General features: G+C 43.3%; 2 protein-coding genes across 4 annotated transcripts in view; one reads left to right on the forward strand and one right to left on the reverse strand.

Annotated features, from left to right (window-relative positions):
- Positions 1–2,745, reverse strand: part of APOD (apolipoprotein D) — an 87,313-nt gene extending 84,568 nt beyond the window's left edge. For all 3 annotated transcript variants that reach the window (XM_060150342.1, XM_060150344.1, XM_060150345.1), the window contains exon 1: positions 2,594–2,745. The gene's annotated coding sequence lies outside the window, so the exon portion shown is untranslated. The remainder of the gene's footprint in view (positions 1–2,593) is intronic.
- Positions 1–19,265, forward strand: part of BDH1 (3-hydroxybutyrate dehydrogenase 1) — a 33,950-nt gene that overhangs the window by 2,935 nt on the left and 11,750 nt on the right. Inside the window, 5 exon segments of the mRNA XM_060149035.1 lie at positions 3,850–3,976; positions 12,203–12,254; positions 12,257–12,277; positions 12,960–13,070; positions 13,171–13,344. Of these exon segments, the coding sequence (XP_060005018.1) occupies positions 3,850–3,976; positions 12,203–12,254; positions 12,257–12,277; positions 12,960–13,070; positions 13,171–13,344 (485 nt within the window).

Below are 19,265 nucleotides of genomic sequence, written 5' to 3' on the forward strand. Positions count from 1 at the left end.
CAGGGGACAGACCGATGGATTCATCTGGTGTCAGGTGTCTCTCCCTGACCCACTCTTCCATGGCCAGAGGGTGGGGGGGAGGGTCTCACTGTACAACTACAGCTGCAGAGGCCAAATCCTGTGGGCAATAGGCAAGTCTGAAAGGGACAGGGATCAGCTGAGCAAGACAGACACCCGAAAGATGGCAATTGCTGAGAGTGTGGTGTGTTCTCTGAAGAGAAATGGCCATCGCCTAAGTCTAATCTGGTGGCTAGTGTCTGTCAGACTAATCCAAGTGTCTGCATTAGGTTTGCCTTCGCTGAACTGGGCTATAAAGTTAAATCCTTGGCTTTTATTGAAGGTCCCTGTTAGAGGCAGCTATATAAAAGTCACTTCTGCATTTACGATAAAATGGTAGTGGGAACGTCACCTACAATATCATTTGGTGTTCCTGTATAATGTCTTTAGACTTTCGTTTCAGAATAGTTATCTCTCTAAGGGATAATAGGCATCTTATGTGAATAAGGATTTAAAACTTGTCAGGTTTCCTTTTTGCATGGCCTCAAGGAAGCCTCCAATAACTGTAGTTAACACGTATAGCTGAGCTGAGCTGAGCTGGAACTTCTAGGCAAGATTATGCTAAGTGATCAGAAGGGAAATAGCCAAAGGATAATAGACATCTATTTGGTAAGAGATCTCAAACTCCAATGCCCACAATGTCCAGGCAGTTAACAGAGGTGGTGGGTAGGCTTGAGATAGTAAGTGACAACTTTTTGTTATTGAGTTCAAGCATAAAATAGCTGCCTCGTTACGTTGCCTTTTAAAACACTAGGCAGGCCAAACAAAATAGCCAAGTAGAGTATGTTGGAAACTGGCTGCCAGTTGTCAGACCTTGGAGTCTCTCACACAGGTTACGGGCTTTGAGCGCCTCAGTGTGGCATCCCTACACAGGATGGTTCTTAGCTTAAACCCAGCTCACCCTCCCCAGTGAAACAGGACCTCCCTCTGCCACTTGGTAGTACCAAGGCCCTTCCAGACTTCATGTCCAGAAACTTGAATTCTCTTTCCTGCCTAAGTCCTGCCTCCTGAATTCCTATTTGCTGCCGATGCCCTGCCTCTTCTGAGGATGTCAGTACTGGGAATGTTTGCCACTTGCAGGGGAGACCTTGACCCTGACCCACAGGAATGCAGCCAGCTGTGTCTTCTGCAAGATAGTCCTGTCAGAATGCAGCAAGTGAGCCCAGCATCAAGACAAGGATGCACACAGGTTTTTTTTTTCTTTTGGAGAGGGGATGCTTTCCGTGGGCTACACGTGGGTTTTGCACTGACAATGGAAAGGAGGTGCCCTTGAGAACAGACCTAAGTGTTCTTAGAGTTCGAAAAATTTCTCCCAGATTCCAGAATAATACGTGAACATCTTGATTTTGCAACAGTATCATATAAATTTGGTCACACTGGAGCAGCTAATTGAATCCAAAGCTAAAGAGGTGGTCCCCGCCCTCACAGGGGCTCTGCCTGGCCCCTTGCAGCACCCGCCTCCCACGGCCATTTCTGTTTCCAAACCAAAAGGCAACCGAGTGGCATTTCAAGTTTGAGAAACTAATGTTTATAGAGACTAAAGCCCAGCACAAGACATTAAGATGACAAACAGCCCTGAAGAGTACAGGAATTCCACTGCCTATAGCATTGTGTTTGGGGTGAAAATAGCAACATATTGAAGGAATGTAAAAAAGTAGTAGAAGAAAAAGATATCTAAAATTCTAGCATTGTGTATATGAGAGATTACATTGTGAATAGTGCATTATTAAAGGGGCTGAGTTTTCATGCAATTTAAGCTATTTTGACACCAGTGCTTTTAGATATTGCTGACTCGAAGGAAAATAAAATTAAAAGCAGCTCTCTGTTTGGAGAGACATTGAGGCAAACACTGAGGCATTCTGTGCCACAGGCATTGAGCAGAAGGGGTGGAAAGCGCTTGAATTACAGACGACTGGATTTTAAATCACCCAGTGGTGGTGACCTCAGACTCCAGTCCTGGAGGGAGGAGGCAGAGATGTCTGTGCTCAGCCAGCCGGTCAGTACGTGGGAGGGGTGTGGGGCACCCACAGCATGGGTCTGTGCCTTCCATGAAGGGCCAGTCTGTGTGTGGGGATGGGGGTGAGGTTCAAGCACACAGCTCACGCCCACTCAGCAGGGACTCACTGAGTGCCTCCTTTGTGTCAGGTTCTTCCAGGCATGGGGGATTCAGTGGTGACTAAGATGGACAAGGTGCCTGGCCTCACTGAGCTTACGATCTGGAAGGGGGAGATAAGTAAAGAAACAAGGGAATCTTGGATTGAAGGGCAATCTTATGGAGAGCAACCCCTGTGTGTTGCATGGGGGATTGGGCAGCCTCTCTGAAGTCAGAAGGGTCCAAAGGACTCAGCCCTCTATAGAGAGGAAAGGCAAGGTCCACGGCCCTGAGGCGAGAAAGAGCTCCGTGTATGTTCAGAAGGTCAGCGTGGCTACAGAGCAGTGAGCACAGGGGAGGGGGTACCGGATAGGAAGGGAGGCAGAGGCCAGCTCCAAAAAGGCATGGAGAGGAGGCTTTTAGTCAAGGGAGTCACGTACGTACCTGACTGGTGTTGGAAAGACCTTTCTGGCTGCAGTGCTGAGACTGGAGTGTGGCGAGTCGGGGCCGGAGCGGGAGCAAGAGCCTACTGCACAGTCCAGGAAGGATCACGCAAGACAAAAGAGCCCTATTTGTTTTCCTCTCCTGAAGATTAAACAGGTGAAACACCGCCACCTACCTTCTGCAGTAAATACTGTGGTTGTTGGCTAGTTAGTGAACTTATCACAGACCCACTGGCGCAGGTGACTGGTGGTCAGATTAGGGACCGCAGCAAAATGGCAGGGGAGGAGCTGCCTCTCAGGCAGAACCTTGTTACTGTTAAGGGCAGTATAACAAACCACAGGCAGGTGTGCAAAGAGAGACTAGGGCGGTTCCCCAGGAAAAGAGCAACAGCTCCCAGGGCTGGGATTGCCTTGCTCAGCTCCCTCCCTACCTCCCTTTCCTTCCCTTAGGCCAGGAGGGATCACTAGAGGGGAATTAACCAGAACAGGAGGACAACTAATGCACACACCCATCTACAACTCATAATGCGAAGCTAGTCACTATGCTGAGTAGCCTTCCTGACACATGGCCTTGCTGCAACAAGTTTGATTTAATGTGGAAAGGGAGTGGTAGGGTGGTGGGAGAGACAGTGTGTGTGTGTGTTTTAATTTAGGTTGATTAGAGTGTGTCTCATTTTGTAGCTTCAGTCTCCATGCTGTGATGAGTTACTGATGAATTCAGCCCCAGAGCTGGACCCTGTGCACGGTGGGGTGGAGAAAGGTGGAGAGCTGAATCCAAAGATACCTGGCCCAGGACTGAAAAAGCTGCCTGGAGGCATGTGGGCAAATTGAGATGGATGTTTTGCTGGATATGGGGAACACTGAGAATGGGACTCATGGAGCTGGAATCCCTGAGGGGGTGGGACCCTGGGCACCCCAGTGGTTGCTGCACAGCCTAGTTTGAGGGTCACTGGTCACTGGTGCTACACCCTCCTCATGCTACAAAAGCGTGATGACTCACCCAGGGTTACCCTATGAGTGGGTGGCACAGCTGGAACCAGAACCCAGGTTTCTAGATGTCCCAGCCTCCTGACTCTTTTCATCACATGAGGCTGTAGCTTGAGAGGAGGGTGGCAGGCGGGGACTGCCTGGTACCTTGACTGAACCTGGGTCGAACAGAGCCCACTTTAACTTTCACAACCTGGAAGGAAAATGGCCCCTTCTGCCTAAACTCCTGAAGGCAGCAACACAATGCTGAGGACACATTTTGTGTTTCAGAACCCACCCGGAGGAGCCTGGCCATTCTGCCTCTCGTGGCCACTGTGCTGACTGCCCGCTTCTCCAGACCCCTGTCACAGCTCCCGAGGAAAACCCTGAATTTCTCTGATAGAGTAAATGGAGCAAGGTAAGAAAATGAAGGGTGGAGGTGACCTTGAGGGTTACACTTTCTGGGCAAAGCAGAGCTCTTCACACATAATAAGGCTTGACTCTCAAAGGTGTCCCTCAATAGCGGCTGTCCACCAGCAAAGGACACTCAGAGGTGTTGTCGGAAGACAGACCTTCCCATGTCACACAAGGCACCGAAGAATATCTTTCATCAGATTTTTGTTTTAAACTTTTTATTTTGAAGTAACTCTACACTTATACAAAAGTTGTAAAAATAGTACAAAAGTTTCCCGTAACCCCTTCTTCGCCTAACTTCCCAAGTGTTAACATCTTATAAAACCATAGTGCAGTTATCCAAACCAGGAAATTACCACTGATATAATACTATTAACTAATCTGCAGACTTGATTCAAGTTTCACCAGATGGCCCACGAATGGACATTTTCCTGGTCCAGGATCCAAACCAGGGTTCCCAGTACATTTAGTTGTCATGTCTCCTTACTCTCTTCCTGTCAGGGGCAGTTCCTCAGTCTTGACCTTAACACCTTGGAAGAATGTCTCTCAGTGTGGGCTGTGGGATGTCCTCGTGTTTAGATTCAGGTTTGTGTGTTTGGAAGAAACCCACTCAGGTGAGGTGGTGCCCTTCTTAGTGCATCACATCAGGAGTCACAGATCTCATTACTTTAATCACCTGGTTAATGGCTCTTTTAAAATCTCGCACATGAAACTATAGTTAACTAAAATGTCGTGAGACTTCACTGAACTGCGTGATTTAGAGAAAGCATTAAGTACAAAGTAAACAAGCAGCTCTTCTTCTTTGAGAGCTTCTGGAAATTGCCTTTTCCAAGGGAATTTAGTGTGCTCTGCTACCTCATTTTCTTCTTTTGCAGCTAAAGCAAGGAAAAACATAATGCCCTTTCTTTTATATTTGAGAGGAGTGAAATCAAGTGGCAGGTTAAATTCAAAGACCCAGCAGCTAGAAAATTGATGGTTATTTTCTGTGCCAATAAATATATCTAGAAGAACATGCATTGAGGTTTTTAGCAGCATTTGCTTAAAAGCATTTCCATAGGATACAGAAGCTTGGTTGGAGGTGAGGCTTCAACTGCTGGAGGACATCATATAAGAAGAGTTGATATCCCATCAAAGAGGGAATGTAGCTTGATTCTGTTAAAGGGCTTTTGAAAGAAGATTTGCTGTAATTTTTCTCAGTGAATGACTCACAGAAATGATAAAATCTGTCTCAAAAATGGCTTTCAGAGATTTCTGGAGCTTTTTTTATGGAGGAGAAAATAATCCCAAAGGAAGTTTAAATACTTTTACAAAGATTTTATCCTCAAATTAAAGGGAGTGATACAACCATTCTGTACCCATACAAACATTCTTTTTTTCACTTTAGTACAGTATTCAATAAATCACATGAAATATTCAATGCTTTATTATTTTAAAAAATTAAAGGGAAGTAAGGCATTAGTCAAGCTTCTGGCTCATTTGAAGGGAAAGAAAGGCTATCCCAGGAGACTCTGAGTCTTCTGGAAGGATTGTAGAAATCACCTGGTTAGGCTGAGGGGTTGGGCACAGGGTGGTCAGGGGCAGAGCTGAGTCAGAGTGCATTAGCTGTCCTCCAGGAAAAGTTGTCAGCAGAGGTCAGGGAGGGAGACCCAGATGTGTGAGGTGGAAGGAATGGTGGGTGATCACTGTGCCTGGATCAGACAGGAGGTCTTTGGGTGGCCCGATCATTTTGCTTGAATCTCGATTGGAAGGGGCCTCATGCTCCAGTCCCCACCTGTGGGTGATCCTTTGATCTCATCCTTAACAAGTGACCTTACAGCCTCTATTTGAATATCTCCAGCCATGGGGTAGTCAGTACCTCTCACAGCAGACCTGTCTTTGGACAGTGCTATTATAAAGTCCTTCTTCATACTGGGCACAAATCTTTCCTCTGTAAATGCCACCCCTTGTTCCTGGGTCTGCCTTCTGTATTCATACTGAACAAGTTAATCTCTTATTCCTGGGGATACTATGCCATCCTAATACCCCTGACTTCTCTTATTGCATCTGCATGTTTTTTCATCGCTCATCTCCCATGGTTTTCCCACTCAGCATCCAGGTTTCCCACGTGAATGATGCCCATTTGGCCTGAGCTCTTTCTTGAGATGTGGTGCCCGAAACAGAACACCCCCCTCCCCTACCCTACATGGCTCAGAGCAGCAGTCACCTGGTACACAGCACCTATCCAGATGAAACCTCCCCCAGAAGTGGCCGGATGCGGTCCCTGCCCTGACAACCTGCTCTGCTTCCTGGCTCTATATAGCCCTCAGATTTTGGATTTCTCAAGGCTCTGGCTCCGCCCAGGATACTACTTCCCGGATTCTGGTTACACACACCAGCTGGCTCAGCCCCAGTGCTCAGCTCTGCCTGCCCAGGCATGGCATGTAATACTCCAGGGCAGCCTGACCTGGGCAGAATGGAGAGTGGCCCTTGCCTCCCTATTCCTGTCCAGCCTAGGCTCACATAGCTTCTTTTGGCAGCCACATCAGTTGTGATTCGTAGTTGATCAGACTAATTTTTTTTCACAGGTGCTGCTGTGTGAGACCTCCTTCCTCCCCAGCTGCCCTTGCGTCATCCACATTTGTCCTTCCTAAACCCATCTTGTTAGATTCAGGCTGTCAAGCTGACTCCTGACTCCTCTCAGCAGAAAGCTGGGTAACTGGTTATCGTTGCTGATTCGTGACGGAAGGAACAAAAGGGATAGAGGCATAGACTGGAAGGAGGGAAGAGAAGCCAGCATTAATGCCTTGGCCAGCACAGGGTGGTGTCTCAAATGTGGCCCGGTGAGTTCCTGGATGCCAGTGCTCCGGGGGCCAGCTGGTTCTTCCACAGGCCTGTGGGAAAATGCCGGATTGCAACCTCTCCACCCCATCTGATTGCTCTTCTAAGTTAGGATGGAAATCAGCAAGCTCTCGTTCTCTGAATCTGGAGGCCACCTCTTTGGGATTCACCCCTTGGCAAGTTTACTGCCTACCCTGAGTATAACTTGTACCACCTGTGAGACTGGCATAGCCCTTAGAGTAAGTGGTTTGGGCAACCAGCAGTTTGCTGCCACCATAAGACCCTCCCGGGGAGAGGTGACCCTCCAGGGCAATGCTCGCTATTTTGTATTATGGGATTCGGACTTAACCCCTCAGGGGCATTCTTAGCCTTGATAAGCCAATGTATCAGGACTGCATCGCAATTAGAAGGGCAAAGACTTCCAGAAGGCCAGGGCTGGAGAGGTATCAGTGGACCCAGGCTTCTTATCTCCTTCTGCTCTGTCATCCTGATGGTGGCCCTCACCTTGGCTGCCGCGATGTTCCTTCACCTCCAGCCTCAGTCCAGGCAGGAAGAAGCAAAGCAGCATGGAAGAAGGGAGGAGCTGCCCCTGCCTCAGGAGAGCAAAACTCTCCCGGCAATCATTGCAGACTTCTGCTCGCACCTTATGGACCAGGGGTAGGTCACATGATTGCTGGGTAGGCGATAGTCTGGAAAGAATTGGGCACATTGGTACCCCAGACAACATTTTGGTATTGAGACAGATGAGAAGAATAGATTTTAGCAGCAAACAGTAGTGTCTGCCTTGGCTGGGCTGTGGCCTAGGGCTGATTTTGTCCCCGGAGATATTAGGACTTGGCAGTCAAGAGGCTTGAAAAGGAAACCCCATGGGGAAAAAGTCCTTTTTCTCTTTTCCTAAGGCAGCAGTTACAAACTCTGGTTGCAAGTTAGAATCACCTAGAGCGCAGTGGGGAAAAAAAATCCCCGTGCCCCACCCCTGGGGACTCGGATTTCATTCATTAGGCGTGAGGCCAACCATGGGAATAGTTTAAAAAGCTTCCTTGGTTCCTTAGTTCTTCTTCAACTATTTTGGGAAGAATTTCAATCGCATACAAAAGTAGAAGGTGGTAAATTGATCCCTGGTGTACCTGGGCTTCAACAGTTATCAGCTCATGACCAGTCTTGTTTCATCTGTGTTCCCACCCACTTTCCTCCCCCTCCCTCTACTGGATTGTTTCAAAGCAAATCCTGGACATCATGTTGGTGTTTAGGTATCTATTGCTAAATGGTAAGATCTCTTTTTAATAACGTAAGCACATAAGCATGATCGTTTTACCAAGTGATTCTAGTAAACAATCAGGGAGGAGAACCTAAGAACAGCTGCTCTGGACCTACATCAACCAGGTGTTTCCCAGTACTGCCTGTACTGGAATCAGGTGTTGGTTTAACATGCAGATTTCCGGGGGCCACCCCATCCTACTGAATCAGAATGTCAATCAGGGACTTGGGAGCCTGCATTTTAACAAGCTTCCCAGGTGCTTGTTAACTAAAGTTAAAGAATTGAGGTGCTAAGGCCTTCCTAGCCCCAAGGGCCCTCTGAACTGAGAAGTAGCCCCAAGCCAGGGATCCCGTAGCACCTGCAGGAGCTGCAAAGTGAGAGAAGAAATAAGAGCAGGATGAGGCAGTCCCAGCAGTGGCCAAAGGGAAAGGCTGAGAAACCAAGTGGTGTCCAGGAGGGCGCTCCTGTGTCAGCTGGAGCTCCCCAGCAGTGTTCTTGGCCCTCACCTTATCAGGGTCCTGCCTCTTGGGGATTGGGTGTGGAGGGATGGAGCCTAGTGCTCTCTGGAGAAGTAGAAATATGCCATTGATAGCTGGGTATGAGCAGTAGCGCCTGGTATAATACACCCCGAGATAGTCAAGTTTGTGTGGATATATTTGAATATGGGGAAGTGGATTAGAGAAAATCTGGCAACAAATCAGTTTGAAATAATTTTTTTTCTTGCTGTGACCTTTTTGTTACTTTTTAAAATATCAAATAGTACAAAAGGATGGCAGGGGACAAGGACAGTTCTGCCAGGGGCACCTTGTCCTTTTTGTACAGCAAATCCTGGGGTTATGGTAAAACAATGATTGATTTTAGATAAAGTCATTTAACTAGTTTTGGGTGTAGTGACCTTACCACTCTGCTTACTTGTGACCAATGCCCCCACCAGGGGTAGTGTCAGAGAGAGCCAAGTAGGAGCCAGGACTTACATTCTCACCCAGTAGTAATAAGGAACCCTGCCTGCTTGGGGTGGGGAGTGGGGGGTGGAGGAGTGTCAGAGGACACCTAGTAGAGACGGAGAGTTAGGACTTCCTCCATCTCTCAGCAGTAATGAGACCATACACCCCCATACAGTGGAGAGCAGTAGTGAGGCACTCCGACCTCTCACAGCCAGGGAGGTATTGGTGAAGACCCAGTGGGAAGCCGGAACTCCCATCCGTACCCAGCAGTAACTCCTTCCAACTTACTTTATGAAGCTAGTATTAGCTGATTCCAAAACCGGACAAAGACCGTACAAAACAGAGGACTGCAGACCAATAGCCCTCATGAATATAGGTGCCAAAATTCTTAAAATATTAGCCAGTAGAATTCAGCAATATGTGAAAAGAATTGTAAGCCATGAAAAAGTGAATTTGTTCCAGGGCTGCAAAGATGGCTTGTTGCTAAAAATCAGTTAATGTAATCCACCAAACTGAAAGCCAAAGAAGAAAAATCACATGAATCTATTATTGAAGAAAAATCACATGAATCTATTATTGCAGAAAAAGCAAAATTTAACATTCATTTGTGATAAACACTCTCAGAAAAATAGGCATAGATGGAAACTTCCTAAACTTGATAAAGAGCATCTATGAAAACCATGCAGCTAACATATTTCCTGGTGAAAGACTGAATGCCTTCTCCCTAAGATGGGAGCAGGGCAAGAATGTCCACTCTCACCACTGACTCACCATAGTGCAATAAGGAAGTGCAATAAAGCAAGAAAAGGAAATAAAAGTCATACAGGTTGTAAAAGAAGAAATAAAACTATCCCTATTTGCAGATTACATGATGGACTACATAGAAAATCCCAAGGAATCCACAGAGCACTCCTAGAACTAATAACTGAGTTCAGCAGGACACAGATACAAGATAACACGCACAAGTCAGTGTATTTCTATATCCTAGCAATGAACTGTGGATATCAAAATCTAAAATAATACCATTTACAGTTGCTCAAAAGAATGAGTTACTTAGGTATAAATACAACAAATTATACAGGATTTGTACATTGAAAACGATACAATACTGATGAAAGAAATCAAAGATCTAATAAATGGAGACCCCACACTATGTTCAGGGTTTGAAAGACTCAAAAAAGTAAAGATGTTGACTTTCTCTAAATTGATATACAAGTTTAGCACAATTTCTATCAAAATCCCAGTCAGATTTTTATAGAAAAAGACAAGATTGTTCTAAAATTTATATGAAAAGGCAAAGGAAATAGAATAGCAAAAACAATTTTGAAAAAGAAAAATAAGGTGGGAGCGCAAAGCTCAATGAAACAGAGAATCCAGAAATAAAAGCACGTGGATATGCCCAACCAATATTTGACAAAGGTGCAAAAGCAATTCAATGGAGGAAAGATAACATTTTCAAAAAATGGTGCTGGAGCATGGATATTCATAGGCAAAAACGAAAACAACCAACTTTGACTTATTTCACATTTTATACAAAAGTTAACTCACGATGGATCATGGACTTAAATTATAAAACACAAGACTAGGGACTTCCCTGGAGGTCCAGTGGTTAAGACTCCGACCTTCCAATGCAAGGGACACGGGTTTGATCCTCGGTTGGGGAACTAAGATCCCACATGCCTCGTGGTATGGCCAAAAAATGAAAAAACAGAAAAAAAACAAACAACCCAAGACTGTAAATCTTTTAGAAAAAAACAGGAGAAAATCTTTGGGTTGGGGCATAGGCAAAGAGTTCTGAAACTTGACACCAAAATATGATTGATCCATAAAAGGAAAAATTGAATAATCAGACTTCATCAAAATGAAACACTGTTTCCCTACATAAAGGTCCTGTTAAGAGGATGAAAAGACAAGTTATAGACTAGGAGATAATATTTGCATACCACATATGCAACAAAGGACTAGCATCTAGAACATATAAAGAACTCTTAAAACTCAAGTGAAAGAACAAACACTCCAATTACAATAGAATATGCACAAAAGACATAAAGAGACATTTTAATCAAAGGGGATATACTGATGGCAAATAAGCACATGGAAAGATTTTCAACATCATTAGCCATTAGAGAAATGCAAATTAAGACCACAGTGGATAGCTTTACACAGTTACCAGCATGGTTAAAATAAAAAATAGTGATACCACCAAATGCTGGCAAGGATATGGGGAAACTGGATCACTGCTGGGAATGTAGAATGCTATAGCCACTCTGGAAAACAGTTTAAAAGTTTCTTAAAAAACTGAACATGCAACTACCGTATGACCCAGCAATTGCTCTTCTGGGCATTTACCCAAGAGAAAAACAGGTTCACACAAAACCTGTACAGGAACGTTCCTGGCCGCTTTATTTGTAATAGCCCTAAATTGGAAGCAACCCAGATGGCCTTCAATAGTTGAATGGTTAAACGAACTGTGGTACAGGATACCATAGAATACAATTTAGCAATAAAAAGGAACAAATTATTGATACCTGCGACAATAGACAATCAGATGAATCTCTAGGGAATTACGTTGCGTGAAAAAAGCCAATTCCAAAAGGTTAATATTCTATGACTCCATTCTTGAAATGACAGAATTATAGAGGTGGAGAACAGATTAGTGGTTAAAGAGGATGTGGGAGTGGGTGTGGCTATAAAAGGATAACACAAAGGATCCTTGTGGTGGTGGAACTGTTCTGTATTTTCACTGCATATGTCAATATCCTGGTTGTGATATTGTACTAGAGTTTTGCAAGATGTTACCATTAGGGGAAATTGGGTAAAAGGTACAGGGCATCTCTCTGTATTCTTAACTTCATGTGAATCTAGAATTATTTCAAAATAAAAAAACTATCAGGAAGCCATATAAAACCTAAGGGTTAAGACGTTGCATTTGCAGAAGGCTTTGTTAACAGAGGTCTATCACTGGAAGGCTCTTCCTACACAGTGGCAAAAATGTCCACTGCAACAGCTGGCCCACTTTGTCCCAGACTAGTAACCTGTAGGAAACAGGCCCTCCTCCTAAGTGGTACCAGCAGGTTGTCCTCAGGGGTTTGGGGTGGGAGTAGTGAGTAGGGTGGGTACTGGTGCCTGAGGGCCTGTTGAGTTGCTTCCACCCCAGAACAGGGTCTGGTGTGACCACAGCCTCTGCTCATGGCTTTCTTTCCTCTTGCAGAGGCTCGCTGCTGTTCCACTCTGCCTCCTTTGTCCCTGTTGACCGTCGGACTTAGACGCTGCTTCGGTGAACCCAGTGAGTGGCAGCCCGGCTACCTGGGAGCCAGCCAGCTGGTCGGAGCCCTTCTCCCTGGGCTCCCACGCCCTGACCCACCCTCAGAGTAAGGGCTTCAGTGCTTCGAGGGCACTCAGAGCCACTCTCTCACTCGCTGAACAACCCCTGCCCCATCAAATGAAGTTAGGGGTTAAGAGTTTAGACTCCGAAATCTCTCAGTCCTTCTTTCAGTTCCAGGTCTATCGCTAATTATGTTGGGCATTTTAAAATGTCTATTTCCTCACTTGTAACGTGATATAATTATCATACTTATTATATGGAGTTACTGTGAGAATTAAAATAATGCATGCACAGTGCCTTGCCCATGGTAGGTACTCAGTACTTGACGATGAAGATGACAGTGATGATGGTGATGGTGATGATGGTGATTGTAGATGAGGAAACTGAGGTCCAGAAAGAGGAGGTCACTTCCCCAAGCAATATTGCTAGTTGGTGGTAGAGTCTGGGTTAGAACCTGGTCTCTTGATTCTGAGTCCAAGCATTTCTACTATACCAGGATGCTTCTCCAAACAGCAAGAGACAAGTGGGGAGGGCCAGGCCTGGCCCACTCAGGAAGCCCTAATTTTTACTGCCCAGAGGAGGCCTGGTCATTCAGCCCTCAGGATCCTGGGTTCCTAATGTGGGGTCTGACCTATTAAAACAGGTTGCCAGCAAAGCTGTCTTGGTCACAGGCTGTGACTCTGGATTTGGGTTCTCCTTGGCCAAGCATCTGCATTCAAAAGGCTTCCTTGTATTTGCTGGCTACTTGATGAAGGTAAGAGATGGGTCATCTTCATAATCATTGTCCTTTTTTTTTTTTTTTTTGCGGTACGCGGGCCTCTCACTGTTGTGGCCTCTCCCCTTGCGGAGCACAGGCTCCGGACACGCAGGCTCAGTGGCCATGGCTCACGGGCCTAACCACTCTGCGGCATGTGGGATCTTCCCGGACTGGGGCACGAACCTGTGTCCCCTGCATCGGCAGGCGGACTCTCAACCATTGCGCCACCAGGGAAGCCCATCATTGTCCTTTTATACATAGTCATTGTTTGGTAGGGTTTTAAAATTGCAATCAAATACATACAAAATAAAATTTACCATCTTAACCACTTTTAAGCGTACTGTTCAGTGGTGTTAATTATATTCACATTGTTGTACAACCATCACCTCCATCCATCCCCATAACACTTTTCATCTTGCAAAACTGAAAGTCTATACCTAATATAAACAATAACTGCCCATTCTCCCCTCCTCTCCAGTCCCTGGCAACCACCATTACAATTTCTGTCTTTATGAATTTGACTACTCTAAGTACCTAATATAAGTGGACTCGTGCAGTATTTGTCTTTTTGTGACTGGCATAATGTCCTCAAGGTTCATCCATGCTGTAGCATATTACAGAATTTCCTTCCTTTTTAAGGCTGAGTAATATTCCACTGTGTGTATATGCCGTATATTGCTTATCCATTCATCTGTCAATGGACATTTGGGTTTCTTCTACATTTTAGCTATTGTGAATAATGCCGTTATGAACATGGGTGTACAAATATCTCTTCAAGATCCTGCTTTCGATTCTTTGAGGTATATACCCACAAGTAGAATTACTGGATCATATGATGATTTTATCTTAAATTGTTTGAGGAACTGCCACACTGTTTTCCACAGTGATTATACCATTCTACATTCCTACCAACAGTGCACAAGGGTTCCAATTTCTCTATATCCTTGCCAATACTTGTTGTTTTCTGGGGTTTTTTTGTGATAATAGTCATCATAATGGGTGTGAGGTAATATCTCATTGTAGTTTTGATTTGCGTTTCCCTCATAATTTTTGATGTTGAGAACCTTTTCATGTGCCTACTGGCCATTCATAGATCTTCCTTGGAGAAACATCTATTGAAGTCCTTTGCCCATTTTTTTAACGGTATGTTTTTGTTGTTGTTTGTTGAGTTTTAGGAGTTCTCTATATATTCTGGATATTAAATCCTTATCAGATATGTGATTTGCAAATATTTCCTCCCACTCTGTGGGTTGCCTTTTTACTCTGGGGATAGTGTCTATGATATACAAAATTTTAAAATTTTTATGAAGTCTAATTTGCCTATTTTTAATTTTGTTACTTGCACCTTTGGTGTCATATCCAAGAAATCACTGCCAAATCCAATGTCATGAGGTTTTGCCCTGTGTTTCTTCGAAGAGTTTTATTGTTTTGGTCTTACATGTAGGTTCTTGATCCATTTTGAGTTAATTTTTGTGTGTGGTATTAGGTAAGGGTCCAACTTCATTCTTTTACATGTGGATATCCACTTTTCCCAGTACCACTTGTTGAAAAGACTGTCCTTTCCCCAGTGAGTGGTCAAGGTACACTTGTCAAAAATCATTTGACCATATATATGGGGGTTTATTTCTGGGCTCTCAATTCTATTCCATTTGTCTGTCTTTATGCCAGTACTAGACTATTTTGATTACTGTAGCTTTGTAGTAAGTTTTGAAATCAATAAGTCTGAGTCTTCCAGTTTTGTTCTTCTTTTTCAAGTTTGTTTTGGCTATTTGGAGTCCCTTGAGATTCCATATGAATTTTAGGATAGGTTTCTCTTGCTCTAAAAAAAACATCATTACGATTTTGACAGGTATTGGATTAAATCTGTGGATTGTTTTGGGTAGTATTGACATTTTAACAGTATTAAGTCATCCGATCCATGAACACAGTATGTGTTTCCATTTATTTCTTTCACCTTTAATTTCTTTCAGAAATGTTTTGTGGTTTTCATTGTGCAAGTCTTTCGCCTTCTTGGTTAAGCTAATTCCTAAGTATTTTATTCTTTTTTGATGCTATTGTCAATGGAATTGTTTTTGTCATTTCCTTTTCAGATTGTTCATTGTTTGTGTGTAGAAATGTGCCTGATTTTTGTGTGACTTTTATCCTGCTACTGTGCTGAATTCACTTGTTATTTCTAACAGGGTTTTACTTTTGTGGAATCTTTAGGGTTTTCTACATGTAAGATCATATCATCTGCAAGCAGATAGTTTTACTTCTTCCTTTCCAGTTTGGATATCTTTCATTTATTTTTCTTGCCTAATTGCTCTGGCTACAACTTCCAGTAATATGTTGAATAGAAGTGGTTAGGTTGGCCAAAATCAACCGCAGTTTACTATCCATACAGTCTCCTGGAAGTTGCAAGCCTTCAACAGATTCTAGAATTCCAAAATAGTTACATTAGACAGATTCTGCCAGTGCACTTATTGTCTAGGTGGGGAGACAGATTCCTGGTGGTTCCTAGTCTGCCATCTTCCCAGAATCTTATTTCAAGCTGAGTATTTAATATCAGTACTGCCCAGAACCTGGGCCAGTGTTTGTAGTTGTTTTTTAATTGCCTTCCCAACAACTGGCTCATCTGTTGCTTACAACAGCTGATATCTTTTCCATTCACTTCAGTGTCTCTTGTTCTTCATAGCTTCATTCATTCATTCATTCATTCATTTGCCAAATGCCAATGATGTTCCTGACACTTTGCTAGGTGCTGAAGAAGAGTAAGACCTGATCTCTGTCCCCAAGGAGCATTTTCCAGTGGTGATGGGACAGCCATGCACAGACACAACTGGAAGAATTAGAGTGGAGAGTGTTCTCAGGGTTGTGCAAAGAATGTTTAATGAGAATGCACAGAAGGAAGGGATTGACTCTGGCATGACAAAAGGGGTGACATTTGTTCTGGGCCATGGAGAATGAATAATGCTGTCATAGGTGGAAACTGGGAGGAATGACCTGTCAGACAGAAGGAGTAACCTAACCATAGGCTTGGAAGTATGAGGCTCCACTGGGACTCATAAAGTGGAATTTAGGATGCATGAAAGGAAGCATTGGGACATGAAGCTGCAAAAGTAATTGGGAGACAATTCCCCTAATTTAGCAAGTTCTGCAACATTTACCACAATCCATTTTTAGAACATTTCCAGCTTTCAAAAATTTCCCTCTTGATCATTTGCACACCTACCCACACCTACCTCTAGTTCTAGGTAGCCACTGATTTCTGCCTCTTTAGATTTGCCTTTCTGGACTATTCAAATAAATGGAATCATACAATGAGTAGTCTTATGTGCCAGGTTTATTAGCATAATGTGTTTGAGATTCATTCATATTGTAGAATGTATCAGTAGTTCATTCCTTTTTACTACTGGTTGCTATTTTATTGTATGGATATGGTACATTAAAAAATTCACTAGTTGATAGATATTTGGATAAAAATGTTTGGATTTTTGGCCATTGTGACTAATGTCACTATGAACATTCACATACATGTCTCTGTGTAGACATGTGTTTTTACCTGGTTCCTTTTAATGGAATTTAGACACCAACATCTGGGCATTAGATGTTCTCATTGCTAATGGAGCATTGCTGCTCCTTGATCTCCTCAGCGGACGAAGCTAGAAGACGTATATATAATCATACCCACATATATACATATACCCACACTATATCTATTTATATCTATCTCCTATATACATTTCCTATAAATATCACACTCACACACACACAGTTCATGAGGTTATACTGACCTATTCCAATTCAACACAACAGCATTCTTCCTGCTTCCCTCATTCCATATTTGTTTCTTCTTTTCCTGCAGTTAGCATGCTGATTCCCAACTATATTGATATATTTACTAATTTAGTTAATCCTACAATATATACACAAATGCTTCAGAATTGCTACATTCATACCATTACAAACAGCAAAGCTACTAAGTTGTTGTGTCAGGCCAGATCCTGCAAGAAGCAGGTGCCGAAATAGGATTCGATGTACAAGAGCTTGATCTAGGGAATGCCTGTAATGGCTGAAGGGCAGAGAGCAGGAAAAGTCAGGGCAATCCTTTAGACTGCAATGCAGGTCTGTGAAAAGAGGAATAGGTAGGCGCAGGTCAGACTGCAGTTCAGTCTGAGAGTCTCGGCTGGGACGATGGGGACGTCCCCAGCAAAGGTTATTTGTTAGAGGAGACCTGCCTTGGGCAGGAATGGCCCTGTACTTTTGTCATGCTTGGCCATTGGCTGAGAGTAACTCAGGCACATATGGCCGTGGCCATGGCATTCATGCCGCAGTGGATCTGAAGTTGCGGCAGCTGGAGACCTTCTGTCAGCTGCTCCCACAGCAGGTTGTCCTGAAAGGAAGTCTACTGTGGCCACCACAGTAGAGCTTAAGATTTCTTTAAAGTGTTTTTTGTCTATTGACCAAAGGTATACAAAGCACTGTGTTTAAAGTTACTTGGATTAATTATTATTAATTTGAAAAAGTTTGATTCATTTGTTTGTATTTTGTTCCCCCTATTCTTCTTGATTTATTTAATCTTAGAAGATATAAAACATTAACAAGTATCTAAAGTCAAAATTATATAAAAAGGTAAACTCAAAGTAGTGTTACTCTCCCACCTCCTGTTTTTTTCTACTCCACTCCATTCTTTCATTTCCCCCTTCTTACACAAATGTGTATACTCTTTTGTACTTAAGAAACTTACCAATATAGCTTGGAAACCACTCCATGTGAATTCACAGGGATCTTCCTCCCTTTTTTTAAACAGCATCATAGTACTCCATTGTGTGGGTGGACCATAGTTTACTGCACTGGTTTCCTATATACGCATGAGCATTTAGGTTGTTTTCCAATATCTTGCAATTACAAATAATGCCACAATGAATAACCTTGTGAGTATGTATTTTTCACATATTTTTTGGAGGTTTACCTTTAGGGTAAATTCCTAGGAATGAGATTACTCTTAGGTCAAAGGGTTAATGAAATAAGTCATCATTTTAAAAGATATCCCCCAATTTCCTATCATAGGGGTTGTGTAATTTTATATTCCCACCAGTAATGTATGAGAATACCTGTTTCTGCATACTTTCACCAACAGAGTGTACTTCAAACTTTTGATTTTTGCCAATCTGTTAGGTGAGAAATGTATCTCAATATAGTTTTAATTTGTATTTCTCTTACTGTGAGTGCTTCTTTTACTGTTCTTTAAAGGCATGATCCAGAAGTTGCACATATAGCACCCATGCTGTCACTCTCTTGGGCAGAGCTTAGTCACATGGCCTACCTGACTGCTAGGGATTCTGGGAAATGTAATTGGTATTCTGAAACAATATGTACCCTGCTTTAAGTCAGGGGTTTTACTCCTATAGAAGAAAGGAAGAATGGGTATTCAGGACAACTTGCTGTCTCTGCTCAGTGGATGAGACATTTTTCTTTATTTTGAAGGCAGTAGGAACCCTGGGAAGGAATTTTTTTTTTTTTACTAGGTTTAATATCTATAAAACAGTATCTGTTCAATGTAAAAAATTCAAGAATATGAACAAGTATAAATAGTAAAGTAATTTGCGTTGTCATGGTCTGAACATATTTCTAGATCAGAGAAGAGTTTGTCCTTTTAATTTTTACTTATTTTGCATTATGGAAGTAGTACATATTCCTAATAGATTCAAACAATACAGAAATATGTGGTGTAAAAAAGTGAAGTCTTTTCATTTCAGTCTCTTGCCCCCAAGTAACTGCAATTCATCTGTGCACTGTATTTCTTACTTTCGTTATTATAAACGAAGCCACAGTGAATAGCCTTGCACCTACCTTTCATTAGTAATTCTTAGGAAAAATTTCTAGATGTGAAAGTGCTAGGTGGAAAGGTGTGCAGACTTTAGAATTTATTCAAATCTGCCAAAGTGCTCCCCTCGAAATCTATACCAGTGCCTACTCCCTCTAATGGTGAAGGGATTTGGGGGGAAATGGGTGTGGCCATGCTTAAGGTTGGGTTCTCTGTATAATGTGGACCTGCCTTAACAGGTCCTGGCAGGAGTCGTGATGCCTCAAAACGCTTTGTGCCTTTAAAATTCCTCCTTCATATATTCAGCACCTGTGCCATTGTGCTGGCCTGTCCAGGGACAAGGTGGGAGCACACCTGGACCTAATGCTGCAGAGGAGCTTTCGAGA

This window comes from Lagenorhynchus albirostris, chromosome 5 (assembly GCF_949774975.1).
Source record: "Lagenorhynchus albirostris chromosome 5, mLagAlb1.1, whole genome shotgun sequence".
Classification (NCBI taxonomy): Eukaryota; Metazoa; Chordata; class Mammalia; order Artiodactyla; family Delphinidae; genus Lagenorhynchus; species Lagenorhynchus albirostris.